Source organism: Balearica regulorum, chromosome 2 (genome assembly GCF_011004875.1).
Source record: "Balearica regulorum gibbericeps isolate bBalReg1 chromosome 2, bBalReg1.pri, whole genome shotgun sequence".
Taxonomy (NCBI): Eukaryota; Metazoa; Chordata; class Aves; order Gruiformes; family Gruidae; genus Balearica; species Balearica regulorum.
Window position 1 is genome coordinate 143,225,312 of NC_046185.1, and position 21,400 is coordinate 143,246,711.

At 39.4% G+C, this 21,400-nt stretch overlaps 1 protein-coding gene across 5 annotated transcripts in view; it reads right to left on the minus strand.

Moving 5' to 3' along the window:
* The window catches only part of CDK14 (cyclin dependent kinase 14), a 320,956-nt gene that overhangs the window by 203,831 nt on the left and 95,725 nt on the right, over nucleotides 1–21,400 (minus strand). For all 5 annotated transcript variants that reach the window (XR_012834151.1, XM_075746221.1, XM_075746218.1 and 2 more), the window contains one exon: nucleotides 10,377–10,456. Coding sequence is in view for 4 of the 5 variants with exons in the window: in XM_075746221.1 (XP_075602336.1) it covers nucleotides 10,377–10,456 (80 nt within the window). In the remaining variant the exon portion in view is untranslated. The remainder of the gene's footprint in view (nucleotides 1–10,376; nucleotides 10,457–21,400) is intronic.

Sequence of the window (21,400 nt, forward strand, 5' to 3'; positions counted from 1 at the left end):
AACTGGTTGGTACCACTTGTGCATTGATTAAGGGAACTGAATGAAGCATCACAAAACGAGGAGGACAAACAAGCCATATCAGATCAGAACAGATACAAATCACCAAGTTTAGCGCAGCTAATAAATCTTTATTTACAAGGCTTCCTCCATTCATTTTGTTCTTGGTTCACTTTTCACTCAACTCCAGCTATATCTGCTGCCAGCTGAGAAGCTGTGGAAGTTTGTGACAAGTGGCCCAGACCTTAAAAATTCAGAAATATACAGTTCCAGATTCTACAGCTGTATATCCCATAGTAATGACTTTTAGACACCACTGTCATGGCTTGTATTTTAATAAATGGATCAGAGGTGGAAGGTCATGATATCCCATTACCAGTCTCTGAACCATCCAGCTCCCCTTCATCTCAGCAGAAAAATGTGATACGTTATCAGCTTCTTTTTTTATATTGCTTACTGGAGAGGAACATTCCAAAGTAAAATAATGTGGAAATTCATTTTCACTGCTTTGAAGAAGACAGTAAAGGTCAATTTCTAATTTTGAAATGCTACTCTCTTCATATTGATTATAAAACCTGAAAGCAGCAACTCCGCCCATGCTGCAAGAAGAGATCCCATTATGAAGCACGTATTTCAGCTCTATATAATTCCTGAATGATAAATCTCTCACCTCTCCCAGCTAAAATTGAAAAATTTAACTAAAATGTTTGCAACACAAACAGCCTATGGTAAAATATGAGATGTAAAGGAGCCATGCTCCTCCGGAAGGAACAGCCTAACCCAGACCACCATGCCTAAAGCATCCAGCAGCACCTACACCAAAGAATATAGCAGCCTGTGAAGAAAAAGAAAACAAAAAACAAGGGAGGAAAAGAAAGAATGTCTTTTTTTTCCTCACATACATAATTTCAGTATAAGATCTATTTGCTAACACTTTTTCCACTGTTTTGGTTATAACTGATCCTTTTCTTCCTGTGAGGAAGATATTAGTGCATGCTTCTTATTGACTACAGTGGCTGCTGTCATATTTCATGCCTGTACAAAGACGTAGGCTACTGAAAATATCTCCCAAGTATTCTGAAGTCTAAAAACAATTCATGTTTAAAATCTTAAGCAAAGTAGGGTGATCTAAACATAGTCTTCTAGCATACTGGGATTTTTTACCTCCCTGAATAGACGACATATTTAAGGAAGAATTGAATCATTACCACAAAAGATGGGAATAAAAGGCAGCAGAGCAAAATACTGCAGTGGTCTCATCCTCTTTCAGGCTGTCTGTCTTCTTAACTAGCAAGCCTCTTCTGAAGGCATGGCACCATCATCTGCAAATAAGAATCTTTCCCTCTTTCATATAAGAGTGACATATATGGATGTTAAGACAGAATAGTATATTGTGTCTGGAAATGGACTAACGGTGCTTAATTTTAGGACCTGTCTATAAAGAAGTTACAAATTTGCAATAAACTAGTTGGATTTCTTTCAAAGGGGGAAAAAAAAAAAAGTAGTTATTGTGCTGTGGATGGAGATAAAAGCACTCAAAACAAAGGTACTATTGTGGATCCAGCAGTAGCACGTGCACATCTTCATTGTTATACTTGTGCCTGAAGAACCAAGACTGTTTAATAACACATTTCTAAATAAATTACACACATCAGAAGAATTAGGGTAACACATTCATGAACCTTCTGTGTTAAAAAACACACAAAACAGTTCTGATGATGTGTTTATGAATGATGACTGTAGTCAGTAGCAAGAAGTTTGCCACGTGTGTCTCACACTTGTGATGAAACTGGAAGCATTTTATCTTTATCTAGATGTTGGTATACATCCAACTCACATTAGACGTTCTCTGGGTTGATCAAAGCCAGTATACGACTCTTCACAAAGGATTTGGTTGTTTGGGGGACAGAGTTAATCAGCTTTCCGTGTCAAGTCTTTAAGACACTCAATAGACACATGCACCCACAATATACATATGCACCCACACACTCCTTTTCATACATGTAGTGATGTATTTCCTTCAAGGGGGAAAGATTTAACACCAGGAAAACAGACAACCTTCTCACATCCTTATCTTGCATTTACCCAAAGTTGAAACCAGTTCTGCTGAGACACAACAGTGACCTGCTAGTTTAACATGCACAAAAGACTAAGGAGAAAACTCAAGCTAACTGAACCGGTTCAAACACTGAGTTGCCACCTTGCTCTGGTACTTTCAAAACCCAGGACACAGCAGTGGAAAAACACACACAAAGTGCTCGGAAGTCCTGACAAAGACAAATGTCTTTGTGCAGATTTAAAGTCCCCACTTGAATCACGAAGCTAAATGGTACTGTTGCTAAGATTATCCTTTCACCAACAGGACATATAACAAAGAAAAAACAATGTGAAGAACTAGCTAGGTTCGGGAGATGTTTCTTTGCCTCAACACCAGATGAAATCAAAGTTTTATTTCACCAGGTGGCCACAGAAGGTGTTGGCACTTGGAAGGGTACCTTAGGGTCTCTAAGGAATTCAAGCTGAGATGCCATCACTTGCTAGTATCTCCATTCATATTAACAGCCAGCTAGTGTCTGAATCACCAGTTCAATCCACTCCAACTGGGATATGGTCACAGGGTAAAAACTAATGTTACGTGGAGCAGGATTAACTTAGGTCTCTACATTTTATGGTGGTAGCATATGCTATAAGAGGAGGTAAAATTTGCATACAGCATAAAAGGACTGATCCTCACCAACTTCCACTCAAACAAGAGAGCCATGAGGGCTGCATAAGAGTCCTGTATAACTTGCAGTTATGCATTACAGTTATATATGAAGCAAGGATTGCCACCCTCCTTTATCCTCCATATTCTGTAATTGCCATCTTTTTTTCTACCCTTCCCATCATACCATGAGGGACAGCAAGAGCAGCAGACCGGACAAATCTGTAAGGCAACAGTTCTGACTCCTGCATTAAATAGGGAAGAGACAAAACATTTTTTGAAGTAGAAAACTGCTCAGAGCAGAAGGCCACAGCAGGGCCAAAAGCCAAGTCAGAGCGCCCTGAAACTCAGGTCAGAAGAAACTGTAGGCAAATGCCTTGCTGAGAAGGGTTCAGTGGTGCCCCTGAACTACTGGATTTGTAACCTTCTCGCGCTGGAACTAGCACAAGATCCCTTACCCGACACCTTCCATGTGAATACTGAAGATGCACAGACAACTTTTTCAGTGGAAGTAGGGCAGAGTCTGAAAGGTCTGCCATTAAACTAACTGATAACAAGGATGAAGAAAGGATTCCTGATGGTGCAATGATGACATTTAAAAAAAATAAAATCAAAAAAATCCTCAAAGCATCACCCCATTCTTTTCTTGCCTGAACTGTGCCCAAGAACAAAAGCCAGAAGGAGGTCACAGCTCGCACATCAAAAGTACTGAACAAAGATTCAATTGATACAGCCGTGTTCTGTCTCAGCAGGCTACAGATAAAATATTGGAGGGTGAATGAGAGGAGGACAGAGGGGATGGAATATTCTGCGGAACAGATTTAGCTCTATGAAGCTGGATAATTTGGAATTTTCAGTTGTACTTTTTAGAAAAGCATGACGCTTTTCCCACATGATGGGAGTTCATTATAGAGTTTAAAATTTATATCACGATTTTTAAAGGGAAACACCATCATTTATGTTACATTTATGTAATCCTAGCTCTCCTGAAGGTTTAATAATTGTGAGAACCACTAATTTGTTAGAGGGTAAAAAGAAAGAAAAAAAAAAAGAAAAAAAGAAGGGTGGGAGGAAAGGCTATGCTCAGCCTATAAATAGCAACGAACAAAGAAAGAAGCAGGACAGATTTATCAATCTCTGCCATTTCTGAGCACCTGACATGGACAGCAGCCTTTGTTTGGTCCACCATAAAGGAGCGAGGAAGGAGCACAGCGCAATTTGGACACACTGAAAAGCAAGATAAAATAACATCACAGTAAACTCTCGCACTGTATCTGAGATTGGAAAACTATCAGCTCACCCATGTTCATCTGAGATGACCAGAAATTCAGTTCACCTGTTTCAGCTAGTCAGTCCCACTGCTTTCAGAGAAAGGCAAATGAATACTGGCAGGAAAAAAAATTAGCTGCCAGTCAGGGCTGGGGAGAACCGCAGGAGGGAAAGCAGAATAAAGACAAAAGCTCCTGCTGCTTTGAAGCTCCACATCGCCAAAGATCTAACGTGCTTCCCTCAGACATATGCAAATGCACGCAAACATACATACAGGAGAAAGCAGAAATGAAATATGGCTGAAAATCTCAGATATAAAAAAAATGTTCAGTCATAAACCCTCCAAAAATTAAAGGTAATTTTTCTATTATTAATGTTCATTAAGAATGAATATACATTTTGCTACAACATGACAGCATATTTAATAATAAGTAACATCCAAAGGTCTTGGAAATTTTAAAAGCTGACAATTTCGTAAGAAAGGAACATCCTTTTCCCAATGTCCTGTGGTTTTTGAAGCACAACCTGTCTTAATTTGGAGACCTTGTATTCCCCTTTTATCTTGAGGAAGCATACAGTTTGGATAAGGCTGCAGGATGCCCATAACAGAAAGAGCCCAAACAGAGAAATTAAAGTTTCTGGAGATTCTTTACTTTTGAATACTTCTTGACCTTAAATATCCAGTGACAAAGTGTCCCAGAGCTTCTTGGCTTGTGCGTTTTATTTTTAACAACATTGAAAAACAAAGCTGTTATGACTACAAGCTGCATTGGCTTTGCAGGGACTTTACAGTTAATTGAGCTGTAGCTATTTAGCCTGCAGTAGGCACCAGCTTTGCCAGCTCTGTAAGCAATGAAAAAGTTCCGCAAGCTACTGTCCTCCTCTTTTTTTTTACTTAAATGCTTCAAAGCAATGTGGCTTTTGAGGAGAGTGGACTTATCCTCAGACTCTAAAAACACGAAGACACAAACTCCCTATAGTAACTCATGTGACATGCACGCTCAGAATAATTACATCTCCATAATCTTAAACGTAATCTCTTGAAGTTCCCCAAGGCTTGTGGAGCCAGACACAGCTTTTAGGCATTTCAGTTATGGAAATTTAAATTTCTTGACAGAACTTCGTGAAGAAAATGTGAAAGTCCTCCAAACTCCTATTACTCAAAAGAAAGCAGCTGTCAAGCTTCCTTAATTAAAATAACAATAATTAAAACATGCCGCATAAAAGGAAGAATAGGTGAGTAGGTTTATTTTTTCTAAGAGGATGACTTAGCTTCCAAAAAAAAAGAATAATTTACTCTTTACTGGCAGACGAAGATGGGATTCCCATTTCAATTTTCATGTTTATCTTCTACCACTAGATCAACCAACAATGACTCTTTAAAAAATATGCAGATATTGTTTCCCTGTGTCCTTGACCTACAGCATACAACCTTCCAGACCTACTCTAATACAACAAATAGGAGGCTTATCACTGTGAGTCATCTAACTGGTGCCTCATGAGGTCATTTGTTGACTTAAAAGTTGTAAAGATCATTATGCTATATATCAGTCAAAAATCACTGAGCTGGAAAGTGTGTGCAATAACTCAGGTAATAATTCAATATGAGGTCACAAAAATTACATCTACTGAGTAAGAATATAATTTTCTGTAGGCCTTCCTTAGATGGTACGAGTACAGACCACACTATTTCTCTTGGATAATACAGAAGCACAGCTGCTTTACATCACTTGCAGTATTGTTACTGCAAAGCAGTATTTTCCATTGTGCACCCATTAGGAACACCATGCAATAAATTACACATTCACTTAGGTAAGAGCTCTCTCTTGCCAAACTGCTGATGTTCCCTGTATTTTTTTCTTAGCAGTTACTCCGCTTCGATTTTCCACAGATAAAAGTTTTGTGAAGATTTATCTCCTCCAGCCTGACAACTTCAGAAGGGGACATCTCAGAAAACCTCCCAACCTTAGAAATTCTGTCCAGTCTGGGGCATAAAGGCAGACTCACATTTCTTTCTTAAAGACCCTTTAAGGTTTTCATGTTTTGTTTCTCTTCTTCCCTCCTACCACACAGTGAGACATGGATGGAAGAGGCCTGGAACTTTGAAGACCTTTGGAGATGCTCTGTGGCCAAGAATTAAGCATCTCTCCTCCAGGCTCTATACTGGCACTCAAATGCATGAAGTTTTCTCCCACAAGTCACAAAACAAACTTATTCAGTATGTATGCTGAACTCCTCTTTACAAATTTAAGTTAAATAAATTCATTAAGCAAATCCTCTGGTCTTTCTAATTTTGTAATACAAGACAGCTGGCTGTTTCCAAAGCATTTATGTGCTATTTTTGCACACTGCTATCCATACTGGGCATTAAGGTAACAGCCTTTGACACTGGAGTAAATGGAAAATTATTATCTGGGCAACTGTTAAACCAAAGATGTAGAAACCTGAACACTTTTTTAAATATGAAACACAAATAGGTACAAGTATTTATTAATTACAAGATGTAAATACAAATGTAATAAAAAGAGAAAACTAAACTAAAAGTTGCCTAATCATGGCATTTAAATAGCAAAGTACAAAAACAACCTACGAAATGTGCCTGTTTTAGATTATACTTTGAAACATCATTTAGGCCTATGGGAAATGAAACATTACCATGTACTAAAGCACTAGAATAGTTTTATGGCTAATAGTAAATCAAATTAAGCAGAGCAAAGGAGCAGCAATATCTCCAAGGGTGGAAAATGAAAACCAAATACAAAACAGTTTTCACAATTAGGATGGGGAAGAAATAATTTTACTGCCCAAGAAAGGAACGTAGTAAGCAAATTAACCTCACAAGCAAGGTAGTGATAAAACCAAGGGATGTTTGTCTACATACATACCCAAAAAGCAAAATCTTTGTCATGCTGTACATAAGGAATATTATTACTCAGAAATCAAACAAGATAGATAACTACATCATCGTAAATCAAGCTGTTTCCAGAATTAGGATCTACTGCACAGTTCAGTATTTAGCCCAAATGAACATATGATATTACAGGAAATTAAAGGAATGAAATATCTGTGATAAAAGTTAAGGTCAGTGAACTTTTCCACTGGCTGCAGTAGATTTAATAACACTTCAAGTCTGATGCCAAAACATCTCTGAACAGCTGATAATGAGAGTTGCAGTAAAAGAATAACCCACAACTACACTAACACAGAAAACAAATAATTTGCTAATTTGTATTCCACCAAATTCAGTTTAAATGAGCAAATAGTGTGTAAATGACTTTCAGAGTCCGTACTGTCTCAGATATCACAGTTGCAGGCACATGTAGAATACAACAGCAATGTGGTGGCCTGCACCACTCATATATACGTTATTAGAAAATCACATAGGTTTAACCCACTCAGGTATACGCATCCAATCAGTTAAGCTTTTTTCTCTTTTTTCCTTTTTTTTCCCCCTCTTTTTCTCAGGCTCTTCAAAGGTAAATTAGATTAGCCCAGACTAAGTGAGTTAAAATCAGACCGAAACATCCTGTAAACTGCATGCCACTAAATGAAAGCGTAAGTTGGTACAACTGACTCGGACCAAGTTGAAAGAACTGAATTTGCCTTGTATTGATGGAAAATTAGAAAATAAGGAGTAAGTCAAGGTCAAAACCTGCCTCATTTCTCCATTATGAAAGACTTTGGAAAGAAACGCCCTCCAGCAGACCTCTGGCTCATGATACCATACATGCATTTTTTGATTAGGGCAACACTACTCCTCAGATAACTGAAATTAGAAGTTGATCTCATCTTCAGTGGTATTTGTCCTTGTTCTAATTGTCCCAGTCTAAATTATAGGGCTAGAGCCTTCAGCCTGCCAACAGAGATCAAGAAAAAAATCTGCTTAACACAGTGTCCCATTCTTAATGCTTTTCCATCTCAAGCTTATCAGATAACTTCAAGAGCTTATACAAGCATTTATTAATTTTTCTTTCCGCCCATGTAGCCAAGATCAGCCACGGCTGCATTACAGAACCCAGCATGTCCAAGATGGATTAGGTGCTCCTAAGATGAGAGCAACAGCTTCCTCAGGTCCTGCTAGTGAAGTCCACAGCTGTAGTGTTATTGTCAAATAATAAGGGTCTGGCACAACATCACTGAGATTACCTTCTGAAAGTTACATTTGTAATACAGTCTTTCTTACTTCTCTGGTAAGTTTCTGACAAAATAAAAACAAACAGCAGAAAAGCCAAAGCCAAAGTAGATACAGATTTGTTCCCTTCATATCTTATACATCAAGTAAACTTCCACATGATGTAAAACATACAGGACTGTATTTCTACTGATAGCCCCCACAGATCTGAATGAAGTTCCACTACCCAGTGGACAGCATTACATTTACCAAAAAAACCCCACAAACAACCAACCTATAACCTGAGTTTGACCTCACCTAACCAAGAGTCTACAAAAGTCAGGAAACAACCCTCTTATTAGCCTAATACTCTTTGGATCTAGTCCCAGCCTAGATGAGTCCTTAGAAATACAACAGCTGTATATAGTCCCATCAAAAGCAGTGAGATACCACATACTTAAGAAAATATATACTAATTAATAACTTTAAGAGCTTTTCTAGACAAGAGTTTTGTTCTAATAATATTAAAGTACCAGAATTTTAACCGGCTTCAACCACAGTGCTGTAGTCACGGCTAAAAGGAAAATTTTTCCAATGACAGTGTGAAAAGTATTTTCATGCAAGTGTGCCTTTATAATTTTTAAAAAAAAAAAAAAAAATCAAGTGGAAAAATCTCTGTTCTTGCTCCTAATGAATACTTATTTATACTGAGCTCACACAACAAACTATTTATGAAGGAAAACACATTATACTGTATTTGACAGTTGTAACACTATAAACTTTCATCTAGGCCAAGCTTACATTAAAAAACCTTTTAAGTGTCACTAAAAAGGCTCAAGAAAGCCGTATCTACTATTTTCTTATTAAGTTGGTACCATATCAACTAAAAACCTGGAGAACAATAAATATATTTGAAATACAGGCTGTTAGCCTCGAACTCGGCATTACAAATATTGAAAGCTGCGCTTGTAACCCTCTGCACACCTCGTTATCGCGGCACAGCTGCGGGGACAGACAGCTCACAGATAAAATATATATCGTTATGAATATATGTATCAGATCATTCAATAATTATTACTCAAACAAAGCAGTACAGAAGAACTGCTGAAATTCCTTTATAAATTGGCCACCCACAGTTTTCCCTCTTTTGTGAAAGAGCCCCCTTCAAAATATGCAACCTTGGGATGGAAACCCACAGTACTTTAAAGGCTTCTAACTTCAGGGTGTCAATCACATGAAACATGGATTTTTTTTTTGCCCAGTCCACCCCAAAACAGGCTCATTTTACAGACGGACATATGGTGTACAGATGCTGCAGGAACTTAGGCAGGAGCAAGGGACGGAGGAGCTGCAGCTGCCAGGACTGCGGCTGCGATGGCCACGAAGCCGCGTGCCTCCCACGCTGCGGACCCCGTGAGGACCGATGTTCTGGTACCTCCCTGGCTCATCCCACCTCGGGAATTGTGCCGAGATACTCAGCACAATTTTAAAAGGTCCCTCAAAAGCCGCAACAGTCTCGTCTCATTAGTTCACTACCGACTTCAGCTGAGTCTGAATCAGTGGTGTGATGGTAAGTTGTTTATTATTTGTCTACCAAGGCTCATTTTCAGTACCTTCAACCAGAGGAGGCCCATGGAGAGAAGGCACATCCAGCAATTTCTGCAAAGGAGCTCGACAGCGGCAGGCTCAGCTAAAGCAGCCGTCACTAGGGACCACAAGAGGCTGACAAGGAAGGATAAAGGAGCAGAGCAGAAAGCACGACAGGCACCTCCGAGCACGTGAGGTAAGAGTCATTTCCCAAGCCACGCAAGTTAGAGTCCACGGGGAAGGAAAAACAAACAAAAGCTAGTCCCAAACTGCACACAGCTTCCAAGACGCCTGTATTTTTGCTCCCTGATCTGATTGCCTTCACCAAGAAACGCTTTTCTTCACTTCATGCTGTTGGTATACGAAAAGTTACAATTCCTTTCATCTTAGGTGCTGCCTGCAGGCAAGAAGCACGACTTAGTTCCCTCATCTTCCAGTGTGACTTCTCGCACCCACCTTAAAAGTACTCTTAAGTACTCATTTATATAGTAAATCGAACAGGCGCCAAAGCAGAGGCAGAGTTGCATTCTTTAACAAGAAGTCCCACACCAGAGGATTTGTTTTTGAAGCACCAAAGTTTCTTCCTACTGAGAACATAATTATATAATTGGAATTCTCAAGCTATTCACTATAGCATGGCACAGAAACAAGAAGTGCAATGTAATTACAAAAAAAGGCCATGTATAATCATTAAATGTGAATGCATACCTTCCCTGATAGCGGTAAATGGGGTTCCTTCCTCTTCTTGTAATCTAATCACTTTCAATGCCACCAGCTTTCCATTCACCCTGAAAGGGAAAGAGGGGAGGGGAAGGAGAAATAAAAACCAAAATTAATACAGAAACAGTATTTCTCATAATAGAACTTGTTTCCCATCATGTACTTATTCAATTTCTTCCTGTCAATGCCAGTGATTCATTTATAGCACTGTAAGAAACACTTCATAGCTTCCATAATGTCAACTTTATATTTTCACACTCAGATGCAATCCAAGAAATGATCTCAGTTTTCTGTGAGTCAGTCTGTTTCCTTTCTATCACAGCACTAAACTGAAGCTTTGTTAAGAAGTATCACATTGTAAAATATGGTTTTGAAGTATCTGTCCTTTATTTGATCAAATTGTTCAAAGAAGAAGGCATATGATTTTCATCAATCACCCCACTTGCAGTATATCCATATTTATACTGATGCCTCCTTCTCACTGCATCACACCCATAATTATTATGGCCCTCAAAAAGCTATGGAAGTTTAAGATGGGAAATGTTTTTAGGTCATTCTGGCCATTCTGACCACACATGAATCACATTCAAGGCCTTGCAAAAAAAATCCAGTTGGTTCAAGTTTATCCAAATTAAAACTCATAAAAACCGAATGAAAGAAAGATAAAAACTGGTATTGATTACCCTCCTCAAGAACAAACGCATGCTCTGAAACTGTAACAGACCTCCCAGGTATGACAAAGAATACTGAGAATAGATTACCGAAAGGCATAACACAGTTGCAATCAATCAATCAATCAATCAATAAATATTATTGCACTTTCTTTCTGTAAAAGCAAAATTAGCCTTTACAGCCACAAAGCCCAAGGAAGCATCGGAGCTTTTACACTCCTGTAGTCATGGAGGCAATTCCCTATTGTACTGGGCCCTAGAAGATGTATTCATTTTTCTAAGCAAGATGATACAGGCACCTACCAAACCTGAATTCATCTTCTCTCTCAGGCTTTTAATTTTTGTAGCTAGATGACTTCAGTGACAGGATGGCTACCATCTTGTTTCTTCTGATTATTCTTTTACAATTGCTAGAATCTCATTAGCCCTATACACAGCATTGCATAATGACTCTGAGCAACTTAAGAAACCCTGGTTATCAAAAGATAACTCATCACCTTCCAACTATTCGTAATACTTCAGACTGGCACCAGTTCAAGTCTCAGGCTGCTAGTCACTGCTGAAAGATCATTATCAGCTTAACCCTACTGGATTATCTGGATTTCTCCTTACAATTTCCTTATGTATATTTTTGTTTAGATTTAAACAGGACTTCTGGCATCAGAAACACATAAGCCTTGCCTCAAGTAACTTCATGTGTCATGCAAAGACTGGACAATAAACCATAATAAAAGCAGAAGTAGAAAGACTGATAACAGACAGTTGGCTCATATACATGTGTAGTTTTCAATTCTTCCGTCAATATACCACCCTACCTACCACGTAGCCATGAATAAGTTAGACACCTGGATAACTTCAATATTTTACAACAGATGAAATAACTGTGCAGGAGGAATTTAAAGAAGAAAAACAAGATCATTTTGCAGACCAAGAACAGGACAGATGTGTGTTCAGAGAAGGCAATGCAGAATACAATGGGAAAAAAACAGATTGAGGAGGTACTGAGGAAACGGGGATGTGGAGTCTCTTGCCAGAGAGACAGGCCAATAGCACACAGCATTGTGTAGATTACGTTCTTTTTAATCTGAAGTTTTACATTCCATTGATTCATTAAGAGTAATAACTAACACAAACAGCAATAGTATGGACCTCATTTTGAAGAATTCACAATTAAACACAGTAGGTGGGCTGTGCTATTTAGTTATCATTGCCACTTTGTCATTGGTACCTGTCATCATCTTGATAGACATCGTGGCAACTCTTAATACTAACAAAACGATCAAACTAATCTCAAGTAGTGTTCCTTGGGGATTTCATTCTCCCCTTTAGTATTATTTATCTCCAATATATCAATCTGTAGCTTCCAGAATAAAACAGCCTCCTTATTTTCCTTTCCTACCGAATCATTAAAACTTTTTTTTTAGTTCATTTTCTACAAATAGGAGTGTATAAATCTGGAAATGTGAGAAATGATGAAATATCATCAATTAAGAGAGAGAGGTGTGTATATTCACATCCTTTAACTATTTTCCCACTGATGCAATCCAAGGATGCAGTTAGATGATGCTGCAGAGATGAGCTAAGGGCTACCTTAGGCTATAGCCTTGCTTCTGCTAAATCCCTGCCACACACTCCTGCCACTGCCTTGAATCAGCTCTCATTCCTGCTACATCCTACAGTGAGACTGCCTAGGGAACTTAAATAGGAGAAGACTGGCTCTTCCAAAAGAACTGAATCATATTTTAAAAAATGATAAAGGCATTTTTCACATTTTAAAAGCTAAAACAACTAGAAAAGGTATGAGAAGAACTGGGACCACCTCTTGAGAAGCAGCAAGCCATGGGATCAAGCCTGCTATGTCATTTCATTATGCCCTGAATCTTGTGATGACATGCCAAAATAATGTGGCAATTTCCTTAGAAACAGTATTGAAAAAGAGAGACCTGGAGAAAATTACCTCTGCAACCTATCAGAACAGTCTTCAGTAGTCATCAGATAAGGTTAGCAGAATTCCTCCCAGATATTACTTCACATTTGTCTTCCACAACTTTCAAAGCATGTTCAGTATTTTCATTATTTTCAAACACAAGTAGAAAAACTGACAGGCAGACAGGCTTTTAGAAAAGGCAACGCTGTTGCCACTTTCAACATCTAGGATTCATTAAACCACCTCTCTTGCTCACTGTCCAAAGTAAACAATTTCACAGCTTCTCAAACAAATGCACTTAACTGGGTCAAGGATTTCACTTATCATCTTATGTCCATCCTGTCAACTGCCTCATTAGTTTCTGTTAAGAACAGTATTGATTATAAATTTCTAATTTTCAAACCTACAAGCCTTCCTCTTTCCTAAACTAACTCGCTCTTTCCGATCCAAAAATCTTCAGAGAAAGGACAGAAATCCTGAAGCCTCTCTAACTATCACACAAAGCTACCTTACTCTAGGCAAATCACCAGCAGCTGATGGACAGTTTTCCAATTTATGGAAATTCATCATTTTAATATTAATCTTTTCTAATAAATTTCTGATTTTATATGCAATGTATGCAAAAGAAAAAGGAGTCCAAATTGGTTTATGTGGCATATAGTAAAAGTCTGTATATTATAAAAAATACAAATGAGACAGATACTACAAAAAATGCTAATATAATGTGTCATTCTGCCTTTTCTAAAACAGCACATATCAGCATTACCAAAATAAATACATTTATAACAATGACCATTTATGAGAAAGTAGAGAAGATTAGAAATTATTTAATGCTTTAATGCATCATTAAGAACATACAATACTGATGAATATCAAGTAACTGATGACTTAATTGGCTACAGTGGGGATAACGCTGACGATGCCACATGAGAGGAGTACAATAAGACTATTTTCTCAAGTTCTTCAGTTATATTTAGATGCAATATATGTTCTAAATGGGACACATTTAAAAGAGTCAATTAACATAAAATCTTCCAGTCTGATTTCAGTCTGTTCATTTAACACAAAGTTTTACCACTGGTTGGAGTTGAGGCTGAGTTCATAACTCGAGCAAGTACTAAGCTTGGGAACATTTCTGCAAAGAAAAACCAGTAGATGGTATTGGGATGATGCTTTTGTTTGTAATACACATTTCAAGAAGAAAAGTAACTCTCAATGGTTAAATATTCAGCTACAGAAAAAGCTCAAAGTTTGATGACCAAACCCTGAGAATATCTGATTAGATCTACTCTGTAGTGATATTAATGTCACAGACATCTAAAACCCCAAACAGACCACGGTGGCCTAAGTAAACCAGGCTCTGCCAGAATTTTCCTTTGAAGAAACCTGATAGCAGCAAATTCGCTGTAGCTTTAGTCACCTCTGATTATTCTACCAACAAGTAACTAATTCCACATAGAGGGAAACACTTCTTTTAATCATTGTCATAAAAGACAGTTCAGTGTAAACACGGTTTATATTTTATTTCTCTTATTGAAAAAGACTTACATTTGTAGTTTACTAAAACCACTTACAATCCTGCTAAAACTCTATGGTGCAAATACTCAAGGGACTAACGTGGCCCTTCAATTTCTCTTTTTGACTCCCATCATCTTTTAACCTCCATCCTAAACAAAAAGTTACCTTGTTTTAGAAGAAGCCAGTGGATTAAAGATACTTCATAATGTTGACATTCGTTAGGGCTGAAAAACAGAACATCAGAGAGTTCCGAGAGAGATGAAGGATTTAAATTATTAATTAGTGTTGTCACTGGAACTCAGGGATCCTGTTCTTCACAGACTCCAGGCAGTTGCATACAAACAATGTGGCAGCCCTCGCTTGAACAGGAGCACGTGAACAGCATCAGAGCATCCACCTCCAGGTCCCTCATCCCTACCTCCCAGCTTACGTCATTCAGTTCTATCTAATGCGCTCATCAAAGCGCAGGGGCTGCACTTGACTTACACCTGATGGAAGGAAATCACCTGGGACTGGCAGCAGGGAGAGCAATGTGCAGCACCGGTCCTCCTCCATACACCTCGCACCTCTTTGGGCCCCGCGCATTTTCATATAAAGAGAATGTGAAGACAAACGTAGTGGTATTGCTTATAAGTAAAGTGGCCTCTTACAATTCTGCACACCAACAGTCACAGGGGATCTTCTGAGAGATGCCATTCCACAGCTGACTGGAAAATACATTGGTGCGTAATGGCATTTAGTTGGCAAATTACTTCAGTGTTTGCTCTACCACTCCAATCATTCCTGTATGTGTCAGTGACAATAAATTACTATCCAATAACTTTTAGCACTTGTATCCAATATAACTATGTTCTATCCTAGCTTTTCTACCACATTTTTCTGTGCAGTCCTGGGTAAGTAATATAATAGATTTTCTTTCCTCAGTTTCATCCCCTGCCATGAGACATAATAATGCGAAGTCACCTCTGTAAACTGTTTTGCAGGTTGAAACACAGCATATATAGTGTAATGTTCTCTTTATATATACAACTATAGAGGAAAAATCTCTCAATATTTCTTTTAAACACTGAGAAATTAACTCATTGAGTCATCAATATAGTCAATGATTCGTCTTCTAGTAACTTTAGTACTTACACTACTTTAATAATTTTTTCCACTATTTGACATTTTAGTTCAACATCTAGTTATTAGTTTTGCAGCTAGCTCAACTTGAAGTTATTGGTTTTATTTATGATTTACAATGATAGAGGTTTTTTTAAAATCATTTGTGTACATAGTTTACAAACCCATGTGATGACTTTAAAAGGTATAGTAAAAAGCAGCCTACAAAAATCAGTTAAGCACACCAGTTTAAAAAAACAAGGGGGGAGGGGGGAAGAAGAAAAAAAATTGGGAAGTTCTAGTAGGTAACCATAAAGTGCCTTTTAATAATCCATGAATCCATTCCTTTTCCAGTCATCTGGTACCTTCAGATCAAGAGACTTTAATTTGTAGATGAATACTGATTTCACACAATTTGCAAGAAATAAAAGGTTCAGAAAGTTTAGGTCACTGAAGCAACATGAACCAGAGCAATTCTGAAATATCCAGTGCAAATAAATTGGCCAAAACATGAAGAAAATATTATCTGTGAACTGGACTGTTGCACATGAAACGTCAGGGAGCATGTGAACGCAGCACCTCACATGGGCATGGAATAAAGCTAGGAGAAAGACTAAAAAGGGACAGCTTGACAGATAAAACCATGGCAAGTTCTTCAGGCCATCCGAAGCCTATGGTGCTTGCAATAGATTGCACATAAAACAAAAGAAAAGACAATGGAAGAGTCATGGAGGTTTCATGACAAGTAAAACAAATTCTGCAACTTAAAAAAAAAAAAAGTCACAACAGCAATTAGTCCTGTCCGTCATCCTCAGTGAAGGTTTCAGCATCATAAATATAAAAATCAAAATACTTAAGTCATCCTTTTTCTTGTGAGCAGCCATCCATATATGAAATATGATGGCCGGCTATATATGCATACCGCATACTACAATACATCATGCCAACAACAAATACAGGGAGTTCCCACTGATCATTCAAATATTCCCTGCTGCCCCAAGAATAACACGGCATGGAAACCACAGGCGGTGCAGAGCACGGTGCCTGCCCTCCTGGGCACGATTTCTATCTAAGATCCGCTCTTTATACCACAAACTCCCTCTTGATCTTCAGGTGAATAGTAAAAGGTATTGCCTTTGATGGAGATAAACGTAAAATGCCCTGGCTACCTGAAAAAATACCTTTCATCTTTGGGTACACGTCAGAATCACCTTGAACAGAAAAAATTCAGATTTCAAGCAGAAACAGGAGAGAGATCTCGACGGAAAGACTGCTCTACACCTCTGCAGCCTTTGAGCTCTCGTTGACAGCATTAGCTTCTACTGTGCTCTGCTCGGTACTCTGCCAGTTTCTCATTGTAATAGTTAAAAGGGATAGGGACCAGAATTTATTAGGACAAGCATTTTATTAGGGATAAATTTAAATTATGTAATTCTGTGGTAGGAAAAATAGGCAAAAATGTGCTGTTTGAGCTCTCGTACAGATTCTACAGATTTTTGCAATACTTTGAGCACATGTAACTTAGTAAAGGTGCCAAAAAAAGTAAAGGTACACTGAAAATCACATGGACAAGCAAGAAGCAGATCAAGATCACAGTGGTGCAGAAGCAGTGGAGATATCATTGGCTTGCCTCCCAAAACACAGATGCATGCTGTGCAACCAGCAGTCACAGATCACATCACTTCAACCAAAGTAATCTTTTTCAATTCTTTGCTTTGAAGGGCAATTGAATGCAGTGGGAGGAGAGGACGGAAACCATGCCAACTCATAATATTGCCAAAAGCACAGGTTTTTCCCTTAAGTGCAATATGTAGAGCTCCCAGTGAGAGCACACAAGGGCTCCATGGTGCTCTTTAAGGCGCTGCGGTTGGCAGCAGCTCCCCTGTGCTATCACCAGCTTCGTCTCCAGACTCTCATAACTCACATCAACATTTATGTGCCACAGATCAAGCCAGATCCCCTTGCTGTACATTCAGGTAAATTTATAATCAAGCTGAAGAGGGAAGAAGGTCAATGGCAGCAGGAAGATATATGTGTCGATACACAGACAGGACTTCTTCAGCTCAACCGCACAATGAAATGGTACAGAAGTCAAAAGGCACCTGTTGCTTTGCACCTATTGTATGGCAAATGTTCAAGGTGTTAGCCAAACACAGGGTCAATGGAACTTGCATCATTTTTTTACAGTGTTATTACTAGGCCTATTTCTCCAAAACTTTACATTTAAAAAAAAAAAAGCAGAAATCACTTCAAAGTGATGCGAATTTCATGCAGTAAGCAGCCTCTTGGGATTTTATACACCAAAGTAACATGTGAGAATCTAACCTGAATTAAAGTAGAAAATGAACATGCCAAGATGAGTTTCATCACGCACACTGATGTGCAACACGTGAAATCAAACAGATTTGCCTATTGATGCAACCGTCAGCCAGAAACAAACAGCTGCTTGGCAATTTCTCCAATAAACAACAAAAGCCCAGGGTAAGAGAATACCGCTTCACATTCCTCAATAACACAGTTCCGTTCACTCTGCCGCTTCCTCATCTGAGGGAATCATTTTTATCTGACCACAAAAAGAGAAAACCATCATGAGGAATTTGCCCACTTCATTTCACTTTCCTGGGATACTACCACAAATACTCAAATAGACAGAAAAGTATTGGGTTTGACAGGACGATAAGGGCTTGGTACCACTGATCCTGCTCCGAGTTGTAAAAAGCCAGGCTTGCCCTGAAAGCAAGTTACTACACACATTACTTTAAATTTTAAGAAAGGAATGGCTTACTTTGTGTCTTTGGAGGCACGTATGTATCTTTTAGTCATTCCAAATAGTAAGCTAAGATCACAATTTTTTTATTCCATCATTATGATCAGCAGGGGAAATAATTTAAAAAGCTGAAATATATCTCAGGAAACGCATTAAAAAAACCCAAACCCCACTACTTGCCATATGAAGCTGGTGATAAATGTTAACCAAAATAATTCTGAGCATAAAGCGTCATTCAAAACAGCTCAATCTAATCTTAAATTCTCCATCTTCAAGTACAGTTAAGGACACATCTCAGAAACATTTTGGCAAAATGAGAAAGGTAAGCATTAGAGTTTGTTGAGAATTAGGGACTCTCAAACATTTTAACCAAAATGCACTTCTGGTGCAAGTATTACCAGCTTTTCCAAACACACGTCACGTCTGCATTCTGCGGTGTGCCATGAGGGCTTAATCCTTCAGCAGTCAAACTGGGCACGTGCCAAAACAAACAGCCCTCTTTTGACCCATTTTGCTCATTTTTCTTCCCACTGAGCCTGTAGCCAGGGGAACACAGTGATGCACATCAGTCTCACCGTACATACTTACATCAGGTGCTAGAATAAAAAATTCTGTATCCATTCCTTTATCATTTTAGATAAAGCTATAAAGAGTCAGAGCCAATCTGCCAGAAAAGCAGCAGCAAAGTTAGGCTCTTGTGGAATGGCCAGAGCCAATGTCAGCCCATCCGTTCACCTCCCCCGTCCCTTTATCAACCTCAAGAATACAAGAGAACAGGCCGGTCAGTCTCACCTCCGTGCCTGGCAAGATCATGGAGCAGACCCTCCTGGAGACTATGCTCAGGCACATGGAAAATAAGGAGGTGACTGGTGACAGCCAACACAGCTTCACTAAGGGCAAATCGTGCCTGACAAACTTGGTGGCCTTCTCTGACGGGGTTACAGCGTCAATGGATAAGGGAAGGGCAGCTGACATCATCTACCTGGACTTGTGCAAGGCATTTGACACTGTCCCGCATGACATCCTTGTCTCTAAATTGGAGAGACATGGATTTGATGGATGGACCACTCGGTGGATAAGGAATTGGCTGGATGGTCACACTCAAAGAGTTGTGGTCAACAGCTCAATGTCCAAGTGGAGAACAGTGACGAGTGGCATTCCTCAGGGGTGGGTACTGGGACCGGCACTGTTTAGCATCTTTGTCAGCGACATGGACAATGGGATCGAGTGCACCCTCAGCAAGTTTGCCAACGACACCAAGCTGTGCAGTGTGGTCGACACGCTGGAAGGAAGGGATGCCATCCAGAGGGACCTTGACAGGCTGGAGAGGTGGGCCCGTGCAAACTGCATGAAGTTCAAAGAGGCCAAGTGCAAGGTCCTGCACGTGGGTCGGCACAATCCCAAGCACAGCTATAGGCTGGGCGAGGAATGGATTGAAAGCAGCCCCAAGGAGAAGGACTTGGGGGTTTTGATTGATGAGAAGCTCAACATGAGCCGGCAGTGTGCGCTTGCAGCCCAGAAAGCCAACCATGTCCTGGGCTGCATCAAAAGAGGCGTGACCAGCAGGTCGAGGGAGGTGATCCTGCCCCTCTACTCCACTCTTGTGAGACTCCACCCGGAGTACTGTGTCCACCTCTGGGGGCCCCAGTACAGGAGAGACATGGAGCTGTTGGAGCGAGTCCAGAGGAGGGCCACAAAGCTGATCGGAGGGATGGAGCACCTCTCCTATGAGGACAGGCTGACAGAGTTGGGATTGTTCAGCCTGGAGAAAAGGCAGCTCCAGGGAGACCTAATTGCGGCTTACCAGTATCTGAAGGGGCCTACAGGAAAGCTGGTGAGGGACTGTTTATCAGGGAGTGTAGTGACAGGACAAGGGGTAATGGGTTTAAGCTGAAGGAGGGTCGATTTAGATGAGATGTTAGAAAGAAATTCTTTACTGTTAGAGTGGTGAGGCACTGGAACAGGTTGCCCAGAGAAGCTGTGGATGCCCCATCCCTGGAAGTGTTTAAGACCAGGTTGGATGAGGCTTTGGGCAACGTGGTCTAGTGGAGGGTGTCCCTGCCCACAGCAGGGGGTTTGGAACTAGATGATCTTTAAGGTCCTTTCCAACCCAAACCATTCTATGATTCTATGAATACGTCATAGCAGTGATGCTCTTTCTTCTTTGGGGATACCACCTAGGCCAGAGATTCCTCAATTTCTTATGGGGACAGAAAACATAACGGGGCTACATTACCTCAACCAACAACTCCTTTTGAAAGAGCAGATAGCCCCTGCAGTGTTTCCCCTGTTCTTAAAATAAAACCTCCTCCTGCTGTGAAGTAAAAACAGAGGTCTGGACTAGAGGTGTTGAACCTGGATGGTGCTGTGTAATATGGGAATTATTTGGTGGGGAAAAAAAAGTAACTCAAACAAAATTAAGCAGGTGAAGGAATATTACTATAACATTAGGAATATTCTCTGCGTATACATTCTTATCCACACTCTAGCTACGCACACTTTTTTTCAGAATACATTTTAAAGACCTTGCAAAAGATGTAACAAAGCAGCAGATTAAAGTTAGATATAATTGTTATAATTCCTACTACTTATCCAGAGCTTGCTATTTATAATGGAGAATGCAGAGAGCCCAGTAATTTCAATTTATTATTCAACTACCATTAAAATCATTGAAGTTTTTCTTACAGATCTGCAGTCAGCTCTACTAAAATAAATGAATATTTTTAACCAATGTATGTTTTGTAACAAGTTCACAAATCACCACTGAACGAAATAGCTTCAGGGAAGCGCTTTGCTTTGTTTTTAACTTTCAGACTGCTCCACTGATTGACGGGACATCTAGAAACCCTGCTGCCTTAGTTCAATCTTATTGAAAGCCAAGGCATATGGGATAACTATCACCAGACACACACTATGATTTTACTCAAGGGTCTTAGCAATAAGGTGCAAGCTGAAATCTGTACCATTGTCTCATATTACACAGACCCCAATAAAAAGCTTACATGTGTATAACGTCTGGAACTTACGG